The sequence below is a fragment of the Perca fluviatilis genome, chromosome 21 (genome assembly GCF_010015445.1).
Source record: "Perca fluviatilis chromosome 21, GENO_Pfluv_1.0, whole genome shotgun sequence".
NCBI lineage: Eukaryota > Metazoa > Chordata > Actinopteri > Perciformes > Percidae > Perca > Perca fluviatilis.
Genome location: NC_053132.1, coordinates 5,583,421 through 5,607,682, shown reverse-complemented (window position 1 = coordinate 5,607,682; position 24,262 = coordinate 5,583,421). Strand labels below are relative to the sequence as shown.

At 42.6% G+C, this 24,262-nt stretch overlaps 1 protein-coding gene across 4 annotated transcripts in view; it reads right to left on the bottom strand.

The window, feature by feature from the left end:
• The window catches only part of LOC120550763 (corticotropin-releasing factor receptor 1-like), a 96,562-nt gene extending 80,214 nt beyond the window's left edge, over positions 1 to 16,348 (bottom strand). For 2 of the 4 annotated variants that reach the window (XR_005637777.1, XM_039787562.1), the window contains exons 1-4: positions 15,508 to 16,347; positions 7,052 to 7,139; positions 5,069 to 5,128; positions 4,590 to 4,715 (exon numbers count right to left, since the gene is read on the bottom strand). Coding sequence is in view for 3 of the 4 variants with exons in the window: in XM_039787562.1 (XP_039643496.1) it covers positions 4,590 to 4,715; positions 5,069 to 5,128; positions 7,052 to 7,139; positions 15,508 to 15,537 (304 nt within the window). In the remaining variant the exon portion in view is untranslated. Of the gene's footprint in view, positions 1 to 4,589; positions 4,716 to 5,068; positions 5,129 to 7,051; positions 7,140 to 15,507 lie in introns of those variants that run through there. The other 2 variants (XM_039787563.1, XM_039787565.1) reach the window with 2 other exon arrangements.
• Between the last annotated feature and the right edge of the window lie 7,914 nt (positions 16,349 to 24,262).

Genomic DNA, 24,262 nt, shown 5'->3' with positions numbered 1-24,262 from the left:
GTATCATTATTAGTATGCCAAAAATTTAGTTTTTTACAGTTGCTGTTTTTTCAGGAGCAGCTAAAACAGGATGGGTACAGGATGTTTCCAAGTCAACATCAGAAATGGATCCAAGCTGGCGTTGTGGTCATAAAGATTGCAATAAAACAAGGGTGAAAGGTTTGCAGAGGCAATGGAGCTGAAATTTGTAATCATCTGGGACTCAAATGGGTCACAGGACAAGGCAGTGGTGGCCTAGAGGTTAGAGACGAGAGCTTGGGACCGGGAGGTCGTCGGATCAATCCCCAGACCAACAGTGGGGAAAGTCAGAAATCCACCAGAGTTTAAAATTACAACGAAGAGGAAGGTGACGGACAGCGAAAATGAAGGACATTTGGCGTAATTTCTGGCGGCAATGGGGGATGTTTTGTATATAGACTAAAGCATAGGTCATACTGTATTTGTTGTACTCACCATTATGGTTGTAGGAAGTGCAATATCTCATAGGGCAATTTTTTTTATTTAATACGGCATTGTGCAGTTGTGCATTTGGGCATTGTGCAATACATAAGTTATTGACCACAGCATGATTTCATGGGAAATATGCATCTGGGAAGAATTAAGTGCAATATGAGGGGGGAGGATGGGCAGTGGGTTCTCTTCTCCTCTTCTGTGAGTGTGGGGGAGGGTAGTTGGGGGGGTGGTCTTTGTGAGGTTTATCAGATGGTTTACGTTGTATGCATGTTTACTGTGTGTTTATTGTGTGTTTATGTGCGATGCGTTGCCATTTTCTGTTCTCTCGACTGCCCAAGACGAATTTCTCCGATAGGAGACAATAAAGGCTCATCTCATCTCATCTCATCTCTTGTCTGCATTTTAATGAGAGAAGCGTACTTTTATTTTGACAGTGAACTGAATATCGTTGGGTTTTGGACTGTTGGTCAGATGAAACGAGACATGAGTAGACATCATGTTGTGCTTTAGGATATCAAAACTGGCATTTAATTGTTTTCTATCTTAGCCAGAACACTTCCCTGGTTAAATAAGGTAGAATAAATAAATCCCTTTTTGCCAAAACTATTTGTGCTGTGCTCTTTCACAGCAGTGCTTTAAGCTGAATGCTAACGTCAGCATGCTAATATGCTCACAATGACAATGCTAACATGCTGATGTTTAGCAGGCATAATTATTGCAATGTTCACCGTCTTAGTTTAGCAAATTAACATGCTAAACATCTACTGATTCTACTGGGGCTCCAGCCCCGGCTGTTTTCAGCCCCGAATCTTTGAGAGTTTTAAAATAACTTTGTGTCTTTTCCCCTCAGTCTCTCTGATTGGACCGGCTATAAATAGTGCAAAAGTTCTGTTCTTGGGGAAATATTGTCAATTTATTCTGTAATCTCTACTCCAATTTAGTATAAGAAAAAATAGGTTTCAACATGAGTAATTCCTAATTCCAAATTCCTACCCTGCCTACGCTATGTAACTTAAAAATAGCTCTCTTTAGGTGGCAGTAGTGAAAATGAGTCATTCTCAACATTTGTTGTGTTCTGGTTTCATAGTGAGGAAGACGTTTGGAGAACAGTTAGATACAAAACAGAAAGTCGGCTCTACAGGAGGATTCTTTTCCTCGACAACTATCATGTTTTCCCCCCAAATGATGTGCAGATTTTTAGGCATTCTATTATCAAATGGCTTGAAAAATAGTGCATAGCCGTTAAAATGGAGCATGCCCGCAAAGTAGTGCACTACTATCCCTAGAGCCATGAATGGCCACAGACATATTCATTTCACCCTTTTGAGAGCAGATTTCTTTTCAAAAAGAGCTCCCCAGGCATAACTGACAGAGCATATCTGTTTTGCCGCAGAGATTTGATTTCAGTTACTCTACGAGTATGACCTTAGAAGAAACGGTGGCGCAGAGGAGTTCAGGAAGAGTTCGGCCCCAGAGCAGAAATCTGAACTACTTTCTTACTTTTTCAGAAAACTGATTTCTTAAATATCTATAGAGAAACAGCACATAAAAAGGGGCAGATTATTTGATTCTATATGACCCACATCACGTTTCAAAAAGATGTTTTGACTGGCAGGGATTGCCAAAATTAAGAACAAACACTTGTAAAGACATTTATCTCGTGTTTTAACAGGCTTAAGTATCTCAGACACTTCTTTTTGTAACATTATCCCATCTTTCTTTCTCACAGCGGGTGCACCACTTGTCTTGTCTTCAGTGCATCACTACTATTACTACTATTTAAATAATCCAAATATGTTTCTTATGTGAGAATTTGTTGCTTTTGTCTCTGTTTTACATGATTGTAAACTGAATATTTGGGCTTTTGAACTGTTGAACGCAACGCTTTGGCCTCTGAAAAACTGTAATGGGCATTTTGTTACTTTATTTTTTGACATCTCATAGGCTAAATGATTAACTGATTAGTCCAGAGATGGGGGCTCCCCTTGCAAATGATGTTTAAAAAAAAAAATTACTTTTTGAAAGTTAATTTTGTTTTCAAATTTAAATGTCTGAAAATATACATTAATATGAATCCAATATAATATCAGATCATGGGGGGGGGGCCTACTTGGTCTCTCTTTCAGCTTAGGGGTCCTTGGTCTAAAAAAAGTTGAAGACCCTTGATTAGTGCGTCTCATCTCCCTCTACTATGCGACACCACCGTCAGCTCAACACATCGAAGACCAAAGAGCTGACTCTGGACTTCAGGAGAAGGCGGCAGATGGACCCACCGCCACTCCTCATCGAAGGTGCTGGCGTCGAGAGGGTCCACACCTTCAAACTCCTGGGAGTCCACGTCGCTAACGACCTCTCCTGGACAGCTAACACCACCACCATCATCATCATCATCATCAAAAAGGGCACAGCAGCGTCTCTACTTCCTGAGACTGCTAAAGAGAAACAACCTAAATGAGACGCTGCTGCTGGTGGTCGTAGAGAGCATATTGACGTACTGCATCACAGTGTGGTACGCAAGCTGCACAGAAGAAATCACTGCAAAGGGTCATCCGGTCTGCAGAGAAGATAATTGGCTGCTCGCTGCCCACACTTGACAGCATCGTCTCACCCCGCTACCTCAGCAGAGCAAAAAAACATAATCAAGGACTCCTCTCACCCAGGCCACGAACACTTTCAGTTACTCCCCTCAAGAAATCGTTACAGGTCTGTCAGAACCCACACATCCACGCTCAGAGACAGCTTTTTTCCTTACAGCCATCACAACTCTAAACATTCAATTACAGAAATAGGACTTCATCATGCCGAATAATTATCTTGCCTGTTTTGCACTGCATTTGCACTTTTCCAGTACTGTGATCTTTAAAAAAAAAGAAAAATGATGTGTATGTGAGGTTATGGTTTGTGGAAGGGTATGGCGTGCATAGGAATGTATACGTCTAGGCACCAGAAGGAGTAGCACTTAAATTTCGTTGTGACAATGTTTTACACAAATAAATGATTCCGATTCTTATTCTGATTACTCATTATTTGCAACCTAGTCTATATCCTTGATGTTCCACTTGAATGGGTCGCTCCGTTGCCGACCAAAATTCCGCCGGATGTCCCTCATTTCGGCCGGATGTCCGTTACCTTCCTCTTTCTTTGTGTTGGAATTTTAAACTCCAATTTCTGAGGACTATGGTTAACTGCTCCTCAGATCTCTGCAGCTAGCTAGACTATCTGTCCAATCTGAGTTTTCTCTCGCACGACTAAAACAACTTTTGTAAAACAAGTTCCTTCCTGAGGCTATTTTGCAGAGGCGCCAGGAGAGAGACGATTGTGATTGGTTTAAAGAAATGCCAATAAACCAGAGCACCTTTTTCCCTCATCCAGGAATGCTGTGTGGACTAGCCAGACCCTCCTCCGCATCGCTGTGGAGGAAGGTCTGGCAAAGCGAGACTATTTGCAACCCTACTTTACATTTTATTATTTGTTCCCACAGAACAAATTTCGGTCGGTGATAAAAAAAAAAAAAAGTACAGACGGGACAGCATAATAACCCAGCACAGACAGCATTCCTATTATCTGTTCAGAGCTACCTCCTGGGACATCTCTGTGAATAATAAACCAGGAGGCGAATAACAAAAAGATTATTCCTGTGCATTTGTGCATGTGCACATGAAAATGGGTCAGATTATTTGATTCTATATGACCCAGATCACGTTTCAAAAAGACTTTTTGACTGGCAGTGATTGCCAAAATTAAGAACAAACACTAGTAAAGTCTTTTATCTCGCGTTTTAACAGGCTTAAGCATCTCAGACGCTTCTTTTTGTAACATTATCCCATCTTTCTGTCTCACAGCGGGTGCACCACTTGTCTTGTCTTCAGTGCATCACGCTCCTCTCCTGGTTTCCTAATGCTGCATTATGTGCAGCTGTCCTACTTTGTGTACAAATGTTATTACACTCTTCTGTGTCTCTTGCTAATTTGTATGCTCATGCTAATTTCTGTATATACACAATTATGTAAACAGGATTTGCCCAAGGGATAGACGCGTAAGGGAGGAAGGAGGGTGATACCAAATTCAATCTGGCTTTTAATCTATTGTTCTCTTGTTTTTGGCTGGCATGGCAGGAGCTGACAGCGAGGACTTACTGGTGGTGTTGTATCTGACACCGTAGAACATCTCGGGACAGGGTCGCGACACCATTTGGCCCGCGCCGCTCCTAGGCCAGCAGGTGCCGATGCCATCGATGGAGGTGTCGCAGGAGAGTCCCGAGCCTAAATCGCAAGGACAGAAACGTCAGACACAGACGTACATTCCCGTCATGGCTCAGGACTACATATAGCCATGGTAACAATTCTGACAATGCTCCGATGATGTTGCTAATAAGTCTTGGAGCTGAATGAGCTGTTTGTGTGCACAGGATTTAATGATTATTACTGAGCGTCGTCTGGTGCGGCGCGTCGCCAAAATCTATTTCCAGCATTGTTCTAGTCTTTGATGTTAGTCTTTATAATCCGAGTTCACATCTAACTTGTTTCCCTCGTGGGGTATTCCGCAACAGAGCTGCTTTTGTAACAGCTGGAATCCGTTTCACACATGATAGAGAAGAGCAATGTGTCCGACTCACCGCTCCACTGGCCGGTGGCGTTGCTCAGGGTTTGGTTCCAGGAGGAGGCCAGCGACTGTACTGCAATCCAGAGGGAGGGTTTCATCAATAAACCTCAATCTTTGTTTGTGCACTTTGGAAGAAGGGCTATGAAATTCTCATTAGATTCAGTTTAACAGCTACAAAGGTTGAGCATTAGAGGGCAACGGTAAACACTGGTGACAGACCTTTCCCCGAGCAATAATGGGACGGCAGCAGTAAATATGAATGTAGACGTGCCCCGAGGGTCAAGCTATTATTTCTGCAATAACTCAAGAAGATTTAGATAAAATAGATCCGGAAATAAGGCTGTTCTGCGGGGGCAAAGTTGACGGCTCACTCTAAAACTTGTTATTACACCTGTTTATAGTGAGAAATTAATGAATGAAAAATATTAAATGAGAAAAAAGAAATGGTTCAGAACATTTGCACATTGTTTGCTTAAATGCATTAATATAAATATGTTTTCTTGACAAGTGGTTGTGTGAATTAATGTCTGTTAGGGGTTTATAGAATGAATAAGTGAAAAAACATCTGGATCGCCCCCTGGCGACTGGCTGCAGTATAGGTCATAAATCCTGCCTCCTCCATGTTAGCGGATAGGATATGGGCCAAACTAAAAAGTCAAAGTACACATCAAATACATTTTTACACAAATAAGGTTTCTGTCATTTTATGTAGTTCTTATCACGCTGATGTTTGTTTAAGTGTTAATTTTTCTGATGAGTTTGGTTTTATTAGTTATTTGATGCTATAAAAACGGGGTGCAACGTCATGATTGACAGCTGTGATTGACTCGCTATTGGTCGAGCGGCTATGGGCGGGACTTTAACACCCTGGCTCCAGTTGCAAGGGTGGTTTTTCCGCTCAAAGGCGCTAGGGGAAGCGAGACGACCACCATTCAACTCGAAAAAAGTCATATAACCATTCCAATGACTCTGAAGCTGTTCAGTTAAGGTAAATTAAAAGGTCCCATGGCATGAAAAATTCACTTTATGAGTTTTTTTAACATTAATATGCGTTCCCCCAGCCTGCCTATGGTCCCCCAGTGGCTAGAAATGGTGATAGGTGTAAACTGAGCCCTGGGTATCCTGCTCTGCCTTTGAGAAAATGAAAGCTCAGATGGACCAATCAGGAATCTTCTCCTTATGAGGTCATAAGGGGCAAGGTTACCTCCCCTTTCTCTGCTTTGCCGCCCAGAGAATTTGGCCCACCCATGAGAGAGAGAGATCATGGCTTTCAAACGAGAAAAGTGGCAGTTGGTCAAGAGAAACTATACTATTACACCTATTTAAATAATCCAATTATGTTTTCAATGTGAGAATTTTATATTATAATACACTGAATATTTTGGGGTTTTAACTGTCGAACGCAGCACTTAGGGCGCTGAAAAACTGTAATGGGAATTTTTTACTTTATTTTTGATTTTATTGGATAAATAATTAACTGATTAAGTCATGAGTTGCACCCCTACTCTACACTTTTTAATATTTGTTCCCACAGACACATTTCGGTCGGTGTTAAAAAAGTACAGACGCGATAATAAAGCATAATAACACACAGCACAAAGAGCCTTCATATTATCTGTTCAGAGCTACCTGGGACATATTTGTGAGTACTAAACCCGGAGGCAAATAAAATATTATTCTTGTGCATTTGTGCATATTAGTGTGTGTTCTCTGGGTGCGTGCTGCGATTTGAAGTGATTAACTACCTACTATTGCTGTACTTGGGAGGTCTACGTGGAGACGGAATAAGAAGAGAAGCCATTTTGCCAATAAACAAAAGGACAAGGTTGTGATTAAGGACGAGGGTTTGGCATTTACAGTAGTGCTTGTGAAATAGGAAAGACTGAAAATCAATTCAATCACCAGTGTAGTAACAGTGGAGCGACTCGAAACACTCGGGACGCTCCTGCCTTTTAAAAGCTTGTACCGTCTGCTGTTGTTGTAAACGTCGACTTACGGGAGACATTTCCTGAAAGCATGAGAAGAGCTTCACATGTCAGATCTGCCAAAGAGCCTGAGGGCAGGAGGCTGAGGATGGCACACGCCTGCGAACAGAGAAAAATCACAAATCAATTAGTCAGATATCGCCATAACATAGTGTTAAACGCAGCTATTTCTTTGCCTCCTTATCATTTAATTCGATGAAGTTGAATCCTGCTGAAAGATCGCCGTGCCCTTGAGCAGACGATGCATGTATTAACAACTCCTCTCGCCTAATTTGGAGCACTTTGTACCCTCTAATCACGTCAACACTCTTTCATGTTTACAGATACAAGGTTTCAATAAAATATAAAGGCTGAGAAATGCCTTCATGGAGGGATATAATGCTTAATTCAAAATGTTTTGGGTTTGTGCATCGTGTGCATGGTGGCAGTTAGCCTACTTTACATGTGTGTGCGGAGCAGAGGGGGAAAACATTAAATAATGCACATAATTATAAAACTATAGTCAGCTCAGGAGAGGTTATGGGAATCTATCTGCTGGGTCTCAGTTGAGTTCAGTGTTTTTGCTCTTTTCCCCATGCTCTATTTCCATACCGTGGATGTAAAGAGGTGAGTAAACTGCAAGCTGTTCGCATGAACCAGCTCTGTAAGAGTGCTGTGGACCACTTATGGAGGAGGTTGGGTGGGTCATAAAACAAAGGGATTTCAAGCAGGGGGAGCGGGGAAAACACAAGATTTCTACCCAGGAAACGTGTGTTCGTTCCTTGGGAGTGTTTTAACCCAAACCACAATCTTTTTCCTAAATTTAAACTATTTGTTTTGGTGCCTAAACGGTTACAGGCGGTGCCCCGTAGCCGGCTCCCAGTAACCTTTTGTCGGCTAAACTCAAATAGCAACTGCCGCTGATACGGACTCTGTAGCCGGCGGCACGTGACCGTAAAATGACAGCACAGTGGATTCATATTTCATCCACACATTTTCATCTCAACGGGATTTCTTGTGAAAGCTGGAAAGCTTCCAAAAAAAACCCACCAGTGAAGGTGTGCATTGTGCTGCATGTTGCATCTGGAAACCGGTGATCACTGCTGGCACACAGGCAGCATCTGTTCGTGGCATTTATGACAGGCAGAATAGACCTTCAAATTTCATCATTTATTTATGTTTTTGGCCTCTCCAGTTGACCCTAAACTAGGCGACACGTCGGTGTAGCTGAATACAGACACGGGAGGGCGGCTACTATTACCCACAAAGCCAATGTTTAATTTCCCTCTTGAATAAAACATTCCTCTCCATAATGCAACATCTGAAACAGAAACAGCTTTTTTTTTTTAGACAGAACATAAAGAAAAAAATTCCTTTCAATTAAATACATTTATTTGCCTCATTAAATGTGTCACTCTTAAGTGGGAAAAGCACATTCATACCCGATGGTTACAGCAGCGTGAAATGGGAGGTACCAGCACTGTGTGTGTGTGTATGTATGTGTGTGTGTGTGTGTGTGTGTGTGAGTGAGTGAGTGAGTGAGTGAGTGAGTGAGTGAGTGAGTTAGGGTGCGTGCGTCGCATCATGTAAAATGCTAGACTGCCCCAGATTTCAAAGAACTGCTCCTGAGTCTCCTTCACGCTCAGTAAATCCTGGGCAGGTATGAGAGTACAGTAACCTACTGGACTAGTGCTCGCTGTCTGCCTCCTTCCAAGTAATTAAAGCTCAACAGCTGACTGACAGCCACAATATCAACAACAGGATGAAACAAGCCTGTATTAAAGGGGCGCTATGCAGTTTTGGCCATTTTTGTTTCTTTGCTGTTTTCTCTCTTTTTGCTGGCAGGTTTCTCTATAGAGCCCCCCCTACAGCTTCAGAATAGATATTTTGGCAACTCCGATGTTTACTCGTGTCTGACTCCTCGCTCGGTCAGTCTGCCGTTTCCTCTTTCTCTGTTCCTCCGACAACGCTTTCCTAGCTTTCTGCTTCTTTTTCTGTGGTTTTTCCACTCACAGGCAGTAGGGGGGAGCGAGACGACCACCATTCAACCCCAAAAAGTCATCTAACCATTCCAATGACTCCGAAGCTGTTCAGTTAAGGTAAATTTAGCTTAAAAAAAACTGCATAGTTCCCCTTTAAATCAGCGGGGTGGCGATTTCTGTGGCCGAAGAAGTACTCACATCTTTAACTCGAGTAAAAGTAGGAATAAAACAATGTAGAAATACTCATTAGATGTAGAAGTCATGCCTTCAAAGAGATACTGGACTAAAAGTACATGTAACGGTAACAATAAATGCCCTTCATAGTGTTATATATGTTTTTAAGGATTATTACCATGGATGCATTGATGTGTGAGCAGCGTTTTGTTTTTTTGGTTGGTTAAGGGGAAGCTAAGAGCTGCAAATACAGTACATATCTCCATCTATAATAATAATTAAAAAAAAGTATAAAACCTATTTCTGCAACATGGGAGGAATATGCAATTTAAGCCCTATTCACACAGGACTAATATAACTGGGTGACCTTCTGTGATTTAGAAATGATTCCCACAGGATAAGTGAAGTCTGTATTTTACTCAAATGTATTGATATCCTCCGGAACAAAGCCAATACAACTTTGAATTACTGAGATGGCGATTCGCACGGGACTAATATTGTCACACAACCACAGTGTTTGAAACAGAAATTTGACAATTACAGACATGGTAGATTCGGGATTAAGATCACAGACGAGCTCCATAATGATTACAAATTACTACAGGTCCCCAATACTCGTCCCATGCGAATAGGGCTTAATTCTTCTTTATAAGGGTAACTTTTGGGTATTTTTCAACCTGGATCCTATTTATTCCAACAATCACCACTCTGGTTTGGTTGAAATAAACCCTTTAATTCACCCATTTACATGTGGAGATATGCTGGCTCTATACACGCTAAAAGTACTGATTATTTCCATGGAGTCTGGTGGGTTTGGCGATTTCAGAGCCGTTTCTGGTTAAACAAAAAGGATCTTACTCTTTAACAAAAAGGTCTATCTCTGTAGGGAACCTCACCATAATGCGGTCAGACACTTAGAATAATAATCTGAGTCTGTCAGCGGCAAAAACAGCACTTTTACATTGCAGTCTGGTTCACAGCTGCCAGTTCACAGCTGCCGGTTCACAGCTGCCGGTTACAGCATTTGCACTCAATACTGGACCAATTTCAAAGATTTTTGTTGACATTAATCACTTAGGCACCAATGTGTGGGGAAAATAGGTTGCCCAGGTTGAAAAATATTGAAATTACCCTTCAATTTACATTAATTTGTACATCAAAAATGTTCTCAATTACTGTCTGTATCCAGGCTGCTTCTCCACTGAGGGGACGGATCCTTTCATTATAATATTTCATCTACATTAGCATCTTTACATGCACATTATTCCCTGTTATGACATATAGGATGAGATTTAGAACATAACCTGGTTATTAATATCGCTGTATGATTTATGAATGTCTTTGATGCCTTCGCATAAAACAGCTGCGGTCACTTCTGCACTGAGCTTGTCAACATGAGACTTTCTTAGACATATGGATGTCTTGATCAAGCTTTATGATCCAATACTTGTTTTAATTATTTTTTTTCCTTCATCATACAAGTTACTAAGGCTGCAACTACCGATTATTTTCATTGTCCATTATTTTCTCGATTAATCCAGTAGTTGTTTGGTCTCTAACATGTCAGAAAATGTTGAAAAATGTGGATCGTTTTTCCAAAAGCCCAAGACGACGTCCTCAAATGTCTTCTTTTGTCCACAACTCAAAGATATTCAGTTTACTGTCACAGAGGAGAGAAGAGACTAGAACATATTCACATTTTAGAAGCTGGAATCAGAGAATTTTTACTCTTCTTTTGTAAACAATAACTCAAAAAAATAAATCGACTATCAAAATAGTTGGCGATTAATTTAAAGGTTAACAACTAATCAATTCATCTTTGCAGCTCTACAACTTAGAGCACATTTTAGGCCTGTATTGAAATCAGTGAAGCAGATAGGTTTGCAGCTGAATATGGTTTCCTATAGTGTTTTTCTGTCATATCCATTGAATGTCAGTGTGCATGTGTTGCAGCAGCCCTATAGAGGTGTGCATGGTTCACCTGCAAAATGTCAATAGGAATAATAAAGCAGAATGTTGGATGGATGGATGTATATAGAGGACTGCAGTGGGAGTGAGAGGGACAGTAAAGTCAAGTCAAGCAGATTTGTATTCGTCCCCAGAGGGGCAATATTGCTTGTGCAGTAGATGCATAGGGGAGGGGTTGTATTTGTTTGGGCGTTGAGTTCAAAATATCAACCTTTCTCCAGAATCGCAGCCTTCACCTCTAAATAATACAAATATAAGTAATACAAGTGAAACAAGTTCATTTGAATTGAAAGCAGGTTGAAATATTCACCCAGGCCTATTTAAGGACTCAATTTCAAACTATAATGATAAGATGGAGATTTTTCACTGAACGATTACGCAAGTTGTAGAGGTTGATCATGTTTTTGCACGAACACTTTCTGCAAAATATTCAACATAACATTCAAGAAACTACAGCTGATAATGTAGTGGAGTAAAAAGTATAGTTCCCCCTGAGATGTAGTGAAGTAGAAGTAGAAAGTAGCATTACTTAAGCACAGTTTTGAAGTACTTAAGCATTTCTATTTCGTGCTACTTTACACTTCTACTACATTTCATTTTACTGCACTACTCCACGCTTATCTGACAGTTACTGTTCACTTTGCGTTAGCTATTGCTTTTATAAAACTGGCATCAGGTACGTAAATATGAATATCATGATGATCAATATGAAAGTTATAGTCACATTCCAATTTAAATAGATTTTTTATTAATAAATATATAGCACATTCACAATAAAATAACCTTTCCTGGGCTAGCTGCACATATGCTATGGAACGCAGCGCAGGTAGCGTTACGCTGGGTTTCCACAGGCAGCTGAATTAATGGCAGAGCGATTCAATTCATTCCATATGAGAGCAGCGGTATGAGTCAAGTCTGCTGCGAAAGTGCCAGGATGTTCACCGCCGTCCCCGCTGAGTCAACTTTTGCAGAGTGACTAGCAGACTCGGGAACGTGTCTCCAATGTATTCTCCCGTGTATAGACCTTTTTCACGGCAGACATCTTGACATGTCATAGTCGAAAAAGCACAGGTGTATTCAAACCCATTACTGATGGCTGCATTCCACTTAGGAGAGGTCCTGGTATTAAACCATTACTGATGGCTGTATTCCACTTAGGAGAGGTCCTGGTATTAAACCATTAATGATGGCTGCATTCCACTTAGGAGAGGTCCTGGTATTAAACCATTAATGATGGCTGCATTCCACTTAGGAGAGGTCCTGGTATTAAACCATTACTGATGGCTGCATTCCACTTAGGAGAGGTCCTGGTATTAAACCATTAATGATGGCTGCATTCCACTTAGGAGAGGTCCTGGTATTAAACCATTACTGATGGCTGCATTCCACTTAGGAGAGGTCCTGGTATTGTGCATGCTGACTCACTGAAATAGCTTACTGGGACACTTGATGGAACTGAGCTATCGTTAAGGTTATCAATTTCAGTTGTTCTGTTCCTACTATGACAAGTCAACATGTCTGCTGTGAAAAAGGTCCATACACACATGCTATATTCAAAATTCTGAGCGAATTAAAAGATGGCGATTTTCCTACAGCCGATTTTATGATACGTCTCTGCATGACTTCAGCTAACAGCTAGCTTGGTGGAGGGTTGCTCAGGCAGCTGATATGTCTGGTGAGTTTTTATATGTTTTAGTCAGAGGTGACAGAAAGTAAAAATCCTGCCATGTTTTTGGATCTGCCTCTACATCTAGAACAGGTGTTTTCACTAACGAGCTCATCTACCTGGTAGAGGAGCTGGTTTAGTGATGGTTGGGACAGCTGCTGGACAGGATTTCTACTTTCTGGCACCTGGACTATACACCTCTGGTTTTAGTAGGCTAATAGTAGCATTGTAGCAACAGTTTTGAACAAATTGAACTAAACTAAACACGTTTTAAAGTGGCAAAGTATGTGATAGGCCAGATAGAAACTGATAGGAACGTGTATAAACACCAACAACAAATTGTCTGTGAAACGTGTACACCGTCAGCATCATGTTGTTGGGACACAATCTTGCTTGGTATCCGCTGTACGTCACAGATACAGCGGCGATGCAGTCGAATAAAAGCTGCTGGTGGAAACCCAGCGTTAGCCTTCGCTAGCAGAGGCAGGCTATTTCTGTTGCTTATTGCTAAAGAAAGGCACACAATAACACAAACTAACCGACAGCGGCAGCTGTAGAGCAGCAACTCCCGTGTTCTGCGAGATAAAATGACTGTTTTTGTCAAAAAGGAGTCTGGTGGCTTTGAAGAGAGCAGAGATAATCAGTTCCCCGTCGTAAAGAGCTGTCGGACAGCAAGGTAAAGCGCTGAAATTGTTTTAAATATAGCGTCTACTCAAAGGGATACTTTGCCGATTTTCAACTGGCTCTGTGTAATGGCAGTATGTGTGTGTGTGGGTGTGTGTAGATGAACTGCTTCCCTCCATGGCACCAGCTCTCAGTTCATTAGTCTCGTGTATTTTTATTTATTTATTTGAGATAATTTGTTGAGCTTTTCCGCCTTTAATTTTTGACAGGACAGCTAGGTGAGAAAGGGGAGAGAGAGGGGGAAGACACGCAGGAAATCGCCCCAGGTCGGACCCGAAATCCTGGGCCTCTGCGTCGAGGCACAAACCTCTCAGTATATGTGCGCCCGCTCCACCCACCTAGCCAACCCGGCCACGCTTTTCTTTATTGATTTTTTAGATTTTTTTGTGCAAAAGAATTTGAATCATAGGTATTGTATATGGTTAATATATCCCGGCTATGAACCAATCAGAAATACCTGATTTGAGCTACCTTTTTATATTTATATATCTATTTTTATAGCGGTTGCTCATTCAGTCTCCGTTTTAAACTCGGTGCAGACTAATTTGGCACGATGTTTGAGCGCTGCTTGCACAGACGGATGTAATTTGTGGCTAAAAATGTCCCAGAAAACCGACGGACTCGACAAGCGTCATATCGCATCGCGCCTATCAGAGCTGGGGCGGATAAACCCCCGTGACCACTGCAGAGTCAGTTGTCCCGGATATACATGCCGATTGTAACCTTTGCCACTAAAGACAAAGCCAGATGTTAGTGGATGTTGGTGTTTTTGTGGACAGTGGGAAAGAGCCTTAAGAGACTACTTTGTAATCTAATGCAAGTTACATAATTCTAACTTCAGCAGTATCAGTACTAATCCAAATATAGACTTACTTTCATACCTGAAAATCAGTGTTTTGGCTGGAAAGGCTGCACACGTCTTCACTCAGATATGAAATTGTACGTGCAAGGTGAGGAAGAAAGTGATCATAAGAGAAAGGTATTGCATGACCCCCGAGGTCATCCCTTCTTGGTGAGACTGGTGCCGTTACTGTTAAACCATCCCCGGTCATCTGAGTAAATGTAGCCTACCTTATAGCAGACATGTGAGTTGCAATGAGTGTGGGGGCCCTGCGTGGTCTTAAATCACAACAATGGGGGACACAAATAGAAAGCAGGAGGGATTTTAAAAAAGGGTTCAGAGGATTCTTGACTATTCTTAGTGCGGCAGCTTCACACGCACGCACGCACGCGCACACACACACACACACACACAACTGATAACATACACACACAGTGATTCCCCTCAGGCATCTTTAAGCATGTGTCCAACTGTCCTTATTGTTCAGAGATGACATCAGATGACTAATTTTTCTTTAAGACTAACATTTCTTTTTTAATTGGACGTTTCTTTATGGCATCCAAACATGAGAACAGGAAGTGAGAGGAGTGCACTTGCTGCATTAACACTTCTAATCTCCAGTGTCCCAAATCCGGGGAGTCCAGCATCATCATTTATCAACTCCAGTCCCATAAAAGAAGGAATCATGTCACTTGAGATTGTTTTCTCATGCATTTCTTAAACCAAGGGTCCTAGTTCATATTTCAGTGTTTACAAACACGCCATCTGCGTGTTCAGCGAAGTAACAGATGCAGATTGTTAGTAATCAAGGGAAGCGATGCAGGGGGAAAAAGAAAATCAACCCCCGAGTCTGTCTGTCAGAATTACTGTCCTGGTTCAAAGCTCTTTACTTCAGAGAAAGGATTTCATTTAAGGGATGCTTTTTTATTTTTTTTTTTTTTTTTAAATAGCTGTGAGATGGAGACAAAATCCAAAACTGACATCTGGATGGGATGATAGTGTTAAATCCCCCCATCGCATCAAGATTATGCTCTGCTGAAATCCGCGAGAATAAGACAGATGCAGTTGCTTTTATTAAGCTATTTTAATTAAATGTCCAAACTGAAGGCAAAGGAAAGAGAGCAAAAAAAAGTTTTTTTTTTGGAAGATGAAGCTGAAGCGCAGATAACTTACCTCAAGCAGACAGAAGTATTTGCGACGCATTTCCACACCTTTATTTTTCACATAATGTTCACGCGTGTCCTGAAATGTCTTCTTGTGACCTGACAAAACATTTTTTTTTTCTCCACTCAACTTTTGACTTCTAAAATGTGCACAAAAAGAAAAAAAAGTCGCACAATTTGCTGATAATGCACCAGAAAAACAAACTAACAAAAAAAAAAAAGAAAAAAATAGAAAAGATGTTTGAAATGTCACTTCTGTCAACAGAGAAGAAAACTAAAAGGCGCGTGCAGCCGGGGTTGGGGGAGAGAAACCAGAAATAATCAGGTCTCCACGGATGATTTAATGATCCATTAAGATGATTTCACGAGGAGTCCGGGAGCAGAGCTGTCTCTTCAGGTGATCAGCTGATCCTCGTCCTTTTCCGTGCGGCTCGGTTTCTCGTGAAAAAGCAGAACCGTTTGTGTTACCTAACTGGAAACCGAATCCACCTTGGAGAGACGCGCACCATTACACGGACACCGCCGTGTCCTTCACGGCTGGCACCGGACCAAAAAAAAATGAATGCACGCTTTTTCCTCTTTACGCAGGTTAAACCGTCACGTCCCCACGCTTCGCACTCGGCGTGTGAGTCCTGCATGCGCGGAGCCGCTGGATCGGGCTCCTCGACGCGCCGCCCACGTTGTGCCACACAAACCGAGAGCATACGCGACTGAGGAATACCTCGATCCCTCTTGGTGGTTGTGTGGAGTTAATAATGCAACGGCTCTCCGCTGAGCCACATCCTAATCAGACGTCACTGCTACGAGAAAGGTAAAGGACAGGAGGAGGGACGGATTTTATTTTTTTATTTATTTTTTTGGTAAAAGAGGAACGGATCCGTGTTCATCCAGAAAAGGGGAAACCCTTTTAGCTTGTGTCCCGGCGCACAGATTTGGCTGTGAGGAGCCATGATGGACAGATGGTCCCACTGTGTCGATACAAGTTAAGCATCCCCCCCTGGTGGGGGGGGGGGGTCGTTTAAATTAAAATCCAATGTTTGAGTTCCCAACAAAACATGCTCTTTAATAGTAGATTCAAATGTGTTCAGATCAGTGCTCACTTATCTATCAATCCAGAGCCGGCCCGACCCATAAGCAAACTAAGCGGCTGCTTAGGGCCCCGTGGCTACCGGAGGGCCCCCAAGAGCTCTTGAAATGTCCCACAGTAGAGCTCATAACAGAGCCGGTCTATTAAAAGATAGTGTTGCTGCTAATAGGTCTCACATTAGTCTTTAAATGAGTATTTGTACATTATGAGTGCATAAACTATTATATACAATACACAAGTTGGTGCCAAGTGCAGTGGCAACGTGTTACAATGTGGAGAGTCACCAAACCAAATCCTGCTTAGGGCCCCCAAAAGTCTAGGGCCAACCAATCAACCAATCAAATCAAGGATCCTCACAGCTGCAAATTCGATTTAATGCAGAAGCATAAATGCTGCTTAAGCCGCTCTGCAGAGCTGAAAGGAGCTGTAGAGTTTTGGTTATAATTCTCTGTGGGTTCTTCAGCTTCACCTTTCTCGTTAACCGTTGACATATTGATCTTAAGAATAACAAATGATTGATTAGAGCAGCTTTAACCTCTCCAAGGCTCTACACATCTGACCTGCTTGTTCTCATGCTCACTTGCATTGCTTCATTTCACCGGGAAAGGTTGGGCAACACTTGGAAGCAGACGAATCTGCGAGCTCATGTTCGATCTGCTGTGACAGATTTGGTCAAGCTAGGCCAGGGCACGCGTTGAAGTAATTCGTCAGAGAAATACCAGATACGATACATTTTCAGATTTGCACTCTTTTATATCTTTGTAAATGGAACATCTTTCATGGTGGCCTAATGGTTAGCACTGTGGCCTCACAGCAAGAAGGTTCTGGGCTCGAATCCAGGTCGTTCCGGGCCTTTCTGTGTGGAGTTTGCATGTTCTCCCCATGTTTGCGTGGGTTTCCTCTGGGTGCCCACCATCAAAAACATGTACTAGGTTCTCCGGTCAGTGCCCTTGATCGAGGCACTGGCTCAGATCTGGAGTTGGTTCCCGGGCGCTGTGATTGGCTGCCCACTGCTCCCTTGAGGGATGGGTTAAATGCAGAGAATGAATTTCGCTACGTGTATGTGACAAATAAAGTACCTTTATCTTTCAGATTTGGACCGTTGTTCGGACAAAACCAGGTCGAAGGTGTGTCCCTTGAACTCTCGTACGTCAAAAGTCAAAGAAAACTTTCATGTGGTCTTAACCTCAAAAGAAAAAGAAAATTCAATTCCATTTTATTTATAGTATCAAATCATAACAAGAGTTATCTCGAGACACTTTACAGATGGAGTGGATCTAGACCACACTCTATAATTTACAAAACCCCAACAATTAAAGTTATTCCCTCAAGAGCAAGCATTAGCAGTAGCTATAGCGACAGTGGCGAGGAGAAACTCCCTTTTCGGAAGAAACCTCGGCAGACCCAGGCTCTTGGTAGGCGGTGTCTGACGGTGCCGGTTGGGGATGTGATGAACAGTGGCGATAATAGTCACATTAAAGATAATGGAACACTTTAAAATATAGACAGTACAGTATAAAACACATACATAAAGGCTGTTTTATGCTTCTGCGTCGAATCGACAGCGTAACCCTGCAGACCCCTCTGTGCAGTAGCCTGACCTCTCAAAAAATTTAACTATACGTCGCAGCGACGCAAATCACTCAGTGGTGGCTTGGTAGCGTTGCATTTCCCCCCCCCCCCCGACTCATTTCCTGGTTCTCCTTCTCCGTAAACAACATGAAATCCAGGAGAGGGTTAACTTCTCCTGCTCCAGATTCCCCACCGTGGTCAGAAAACACAGGGGAGACTATGACTCACTATGACTCTAGAGTCGCTACTCGCTCCAAAGGTAATCACCGTCACTCTCTCACTTCTCCCTCGCTCTACCACACATTCCCACACACACACACACACACACACACACATGCCGGCTCGACGTACACACACCAGCGCACAAGTATAAACTTCAGGCCACTTACGTAGGCTACAGCAAAAGCTCTGCGTGGAGCCTCCGCAGGACCATAAAAAGGCCTTAAGACGACTGGAAGTTCGAACAAGCAATAAGCAATTCATAACCTGAAGAAGCTTATAATAAAGTATAAGTAGTATCCAAAGTGCAATATTCGCAGCAATGAAAAAAGAAATTAAAGTGCCAGAGAGTTGCATAATTGTGTAATGATGCAGTTAAAATACCATAAGACAGTTTGAGTTTTTTATCTAATTGCTGAAGGCACTAATGATTTCCTTTACCCCGTAGATGTGTATTTCTGCTGCAGAAAAGAAGAAGCAGAAGTTTTGTGTATTTGTTACAATATCGTCTGACATTTTATAGACTTAGTCAGTTGCCATCCTCTGACTTTGCAGCGTCGGGGGACTTCCGTCCCCCTGGTTCTCCTCCTCCTGCTCGTTTTCAATCCAAATTACTACTTTTACACAACTACTCTACATATTATCAGACGTGATATTCTGCTCACATGCAGGAGGAGGGAAGGCTGGCGTTTAATATCCATACCACGAAGCTTTGAGTGCACAAAATGCTTTATGCACACTGCGCTAAAGCTTTCTTTAGACCCAGTGACGTGCAAAGAGGCATTATTCAGCAGATGCTTTAATCCAAGGTGACAGAGCCCTCCCCTGGGTATGCCAGCTCGAGAAGTGGCAACGAGGAGACCATGGCAATCCGGGTTATGCGTCTACGTCTTATTAGTACGCTTCTTGTAAGACATGCTGTTTCTAAACTACTGTACACACACGTGTCTGTGAGATTCAGGTGCTTCAAGAAATGTACGATTTTAATTTTGATCGCCCTGACAGGTGGCATGCTACGTTGGTCTCGATCGTGGATTTTCTGAGAGGCCAGCTGGGCTCGTGTACAGTAAGACGTCTTTCTAATCCCTTTTTCCTGCAGCTGTCGGAGTTCCTCCTCCTCCTCTTTCTCTTTCTCTTTCTCCTCCTTCTCTTTCTCATCCTCTTTTTTGTTCCTCCTCCTCCTCCACATTTGGGGGTCAGTCCAAACCTACGGTGGTTCCGGGGGGAATATACTATTTTCCAAGCAATTTTAGATAACAGAATGCCTAAAAATCTGTCCATCATTTAGGAAAAACTTCATAGTTGCCAAGGCAAAGAATCATCCTGTAGAGCTCACATCCTATTTTATATCTAATTGTTCTCCAACTGTCTCTGACTGTGTTTTAATCCAAACCACAATCTTTTTTCTAATCTTAACTAGTCGTATTGGTGTCTAAACTTAACTTAACGGCCGCAGAAATAAAAGTCCCGTCACGGTGCTCTGCACCCGGCTCACAGTCACCTTTTCTCGGGTAAATTTAACTGTAGAGACAGCTAAACTTAACTGTCATGTGATGTGACTGGTCGTCTCGTAACCAGCCGGCGTTCGCCGTAATTTTGTATAGGATATCAAACAAATTTCTTTGCCCCCAGTCAGACAGACTGAGGAGAAAATGACACAAAGTTAGACCGTATTTTTAACAAAAACTAAAATATTCGGGGCTTTTGAGAAACCATTATGGGCTGGAGCCCATGAAGCCAAATCCCCCCCACCCCCCTGCTCCGCCGATGCTTCCTCCTCCTCCTCCTCCTCCTCCTCCTCCTCCTCCTCCTCCTCCTCCTCTAATCTGAAAAGCAATTTATCTTCAATCTCTGTCACATCCCCGGCGCTGGAAACATCTATACATGGCTTTGAATGCCGGCTGTGTGTGTGTGTGTGTGTGTGTGTGTGTGTGTGTGTGTGTGTATGTGTGTGTGTGTGTGTGCTGAGGGTCATTCCAGATGCGTGGTCGAGAGCAGGTTTTGCTTTCATGCTGGGGTGTGGCACATCTATCTATGAGATGAACATGCACTCTGCTCCTGTAAAAGGTCCAAGTTGTAAACCACACACTCCCTGCAAGAGGAGTTCACATACCTGGGTGTGAAAAAGGAAAGAGGTTAGGACCGGCGCTAGAAAAATGACAAAATGAATCTGCAACTATTTCAATTCAACGATAAATCATTAGTAAATTATAACGCATAAAAGCCAAACATTCTCTAGGTCCAGTTTCTCAGATGTGAGGGTTTGCTGCTTATCTTTGTCTTATGTAGTGCTGCAACAAATGCTTACTTATTGTCATTTAATCTGTTAATTATTTTCTCGATAAATGGCTCAGTTGTTTGGTCTATAAAATGGTGAAAAATGCCCAAAGCCCAAGATGACGTCAACGGGGGTGGGGGGGACTGAGTATACAGGGCCCTCATGTGAGAGACGCGACCATTACACTGCCGTGTCCTTCACGGCCGGCACCGGACCAAAAAAACACGCCTTTTCTCCTTCTGCAGGTTAAACCGTCATGTCCCCACGCTTCATACTCAGCGTGACACCGTGCAGATCAACCTTGGTCGTGCAACATTTCTGTCGCGCCGCGCTCCACTTCATTCTTATGGGTGACGTCAAGCGACTTCAACGCGCCCGCAAAGCATCCCGGGAAGGCGGCGATGCATTTGAAAAAATGCTGCGCGTCAAAAAGTTGGCCGATGCCCATCTTTACGCAAATTAATCCGTTGAACGCGACGCGACTATCCAATAGAAGTAGAGCACAGGGCAGACTTGGGGAAGTCTCTCGCGGGTCCTTTGTTCTAGACGTCCTACTACAAAAATGCTCAGGAAACTTTAGTTCCGAGTAGGACCAATTGCCTGGCGAAAAAAGGTTCGTCTTGGCAATCCGGGGCCCCACTCACGCCAGCAGCTCGTCGAACAGCTCCTTGGACAGCCTGAAATGTTCCCTGAACATGTCATCGTCAAGCCGAGGGGCTCCATCACAAGGCGGTGGTACTCCCCACACTCCCGCTGGGCAACTTATTTAGGTTTATTTAACAGGGACAATGCACACTAATAATACATAAAGAAAATGTACAGTGTGCCAGAATTAGCCAAAAGGCTACTTTACATCTGCTGTCCCTGGACAGATTGTACGATGTCACACCTACAAAGATAAAAGGATTATAAAAGTACATATAAGTTTAGTCCAGTACAAGTAAAATTGACTATCAATGTTAAAAGAAATAATCAAGCATATAAACAAAAACAGTTGATCAATATCAACATCAACACCAACACACACACAAGCCACACTGTCAGCCCAACAACCTCATAGGCATAGCACAATTGACACAAACACAAACCGGCAGGACAGGAAAGACGAGATAGCAGCAAGATTTTGTAACTACATGTAATGTACTTCACTCCGGATAAGGTGAACCCAGTGGAGACGACGTGGCTTCTTCCTCCGGAGGAAGAGCAGAGCCGCTACAATGATCCTTCTCTGTTTTCGATTCATGGCTAAACGACTGCTCAACGAAATCCATATTTATACACATCACTTCTCCCTCCAAATTTCAAAATTCGAGAGGGAAGAAGTTGGTTTTGAGCAAATGTTTTAAAAACACAACATTCCCCGCTGGCTAAAAACCACCCCCACAGCGGTAAACTTCACGACACCACGCTTCAGTCGTGTCGCAAAAGTGGATCTGCAGCGTGAGTCCTGCATGCGCGGAGCCGCTGCATCGGCTCCTCAACACGCCGCCCACGTTGTGCCACTTAAACCGAGAGCAAACGCGACTGAGGAATACCTCGAACCCTCTTGGTGGTTGTGTGGAGTTAATAATGCAACGGCTCTCCGCTGAGCCACATCCTAATCTTTAATCCCTTTGCAATCTAGCAGTCACTGCTATGAGAAAGGTAAAGGACAGGAGGAGGGACGGATGCTTTTTGGAAAAGAGGAACGGATCCACGTTCATCCAGAAAAGGGGAAACCCTTTTAGCTTGTGTCTCGCTCACAGATTGGGCTGTGAGGAGCGAAGATGGACAGATGGTCCCACTGTGTCGATACAAGTTAAGCATAAGGGTCGTTTAAATTAAAATCCAACGTTTGAGTTCCCAACAAAACATGCTCTTTAAAAGTAGATTCAAATGTGTTCAGATTAGTGCTCACTTATCAATCAATCAACCAATCAACCAATCAATCAAATCAAGGATCCTCAGTGGGGTCCTAAATTGAGTCTGGTGGGTCATCAACTGACAAAGATAGATAGATAGATAGATAGATAGATAGATAGATAGATAGATAGATAGATAGATTGTTCTCCAACTGTCTCCACCGTTCCTGGGAGATCTACTTATGGGGATCAGTGTTTTAATCCAAACCACAATCTTTTTTCTAATCTTAACTAGTCATATTGGTGTCTAAATTTAACTGCAACGGCAGAGTATACAGGGCCCTCATGTGAGAACGGGGCCCACAAAGATACTAGAATGAATAGCCATGGACGCGGGGAGGGTGGGTGCCTGGATAGCTCAGTTGGTAGAGGGGGCGCCCATATATAGAGGTTTACTCCTCCACGCAGCGGGCCTGTGTTCGACTCTGACCTGCGGCCTTTTGCTGCATGTCATCCCCCTCTCTCTCTCTCTCTCTCTCTCTCCCCTTTCATGTCTTCAGCTTCAGCTGTCCTGTCAAAAATAAAGGCCAAAAATGCCCAAAAAAATCATCTTTAAAAAAGTGAAGTGAAGAAACTACAACATTTTCGCATTTAAGAAGCTGGAATCAGAGATATTTTACTTTTTTTTAAGCATAAAAAATGACCCAAACCCTAATCGATTATCAAAATAGTTGGCAATTAATTGAACGGTTGACAACTAATCGATTAATCGTTGCAGCTCTACTTGATGATTATTATTTTTATGATTAACATTTCATTGTTTTTATTTTTAACACAAAACATACAACTCACAACATGGACAATTACCTCCCCATCTGAACTGCCCCCCCCCCCCTCCCTTATATGATTTATTAATTGGGTTTGGGGTTGTTGATTGAACCAAACAAGCAAATTGAAGGGAAAATGATTAATCAACAAAAATGATCAGCACATAAATCTCATTCTTGACCTTTGAAACTGCAATAAACAAACCAATCTGAACTCGAGGCACTTACATTAAAGAGTTCATCATTTATAGCTTCGCATAATTTAGATCGCTGGGTCCAGACTTTAGTATCTTCAAATACATGGTTATACAATGAGGTTTGGTGGAGGAGGCTTAAGCTCTTTGAGGGAGCTTTCATAGACTCAGAGCAGCGAGAACTAATCCCCCCTTAAAGAAAACACTTGAACACATAAATCGTACATGCGATACCAAAAATAAATCCCATAAGGAGGAGGTCGGGGTGGTGACAGGAGCTTGCTGAGTAACAGTGAGAAGTGTCAGGTTAAGTTTACGTTACTGGGCAGCCGGTAGCTACAGCTGATGAAAGAGCATATGATTGTGAAGCATGAATGAAACAGCTGACGCCAATCAGCTAATGCGAGACTCCACGGGGCTCCAATCAACGCGCTGATCCATTCCTGCAGCTTGAGATCGTATCGCACAGCCTTCATCAGCACATTGATTTTTGCTCAGTTGGTTGAAAGGACTAAGCATTTACGACCCATTTCCACACTTTTGTTGTTGTTGTTGTTTTTCTCATGTGTTTCATTAACATATATTTGCAAGTGTTTTTTGCCTTTGTTGCTGCGATTAAACGCTATCACCAGACAAGAACGTCCATTTGGACAATTCTGTAAAAGCATAAAAAATGACATTAAAAATCACTGTTTTTTTAAGCCCAGCGCCAGTGTTTTTTAATTCATTCTCACGTTCTAGTCTACA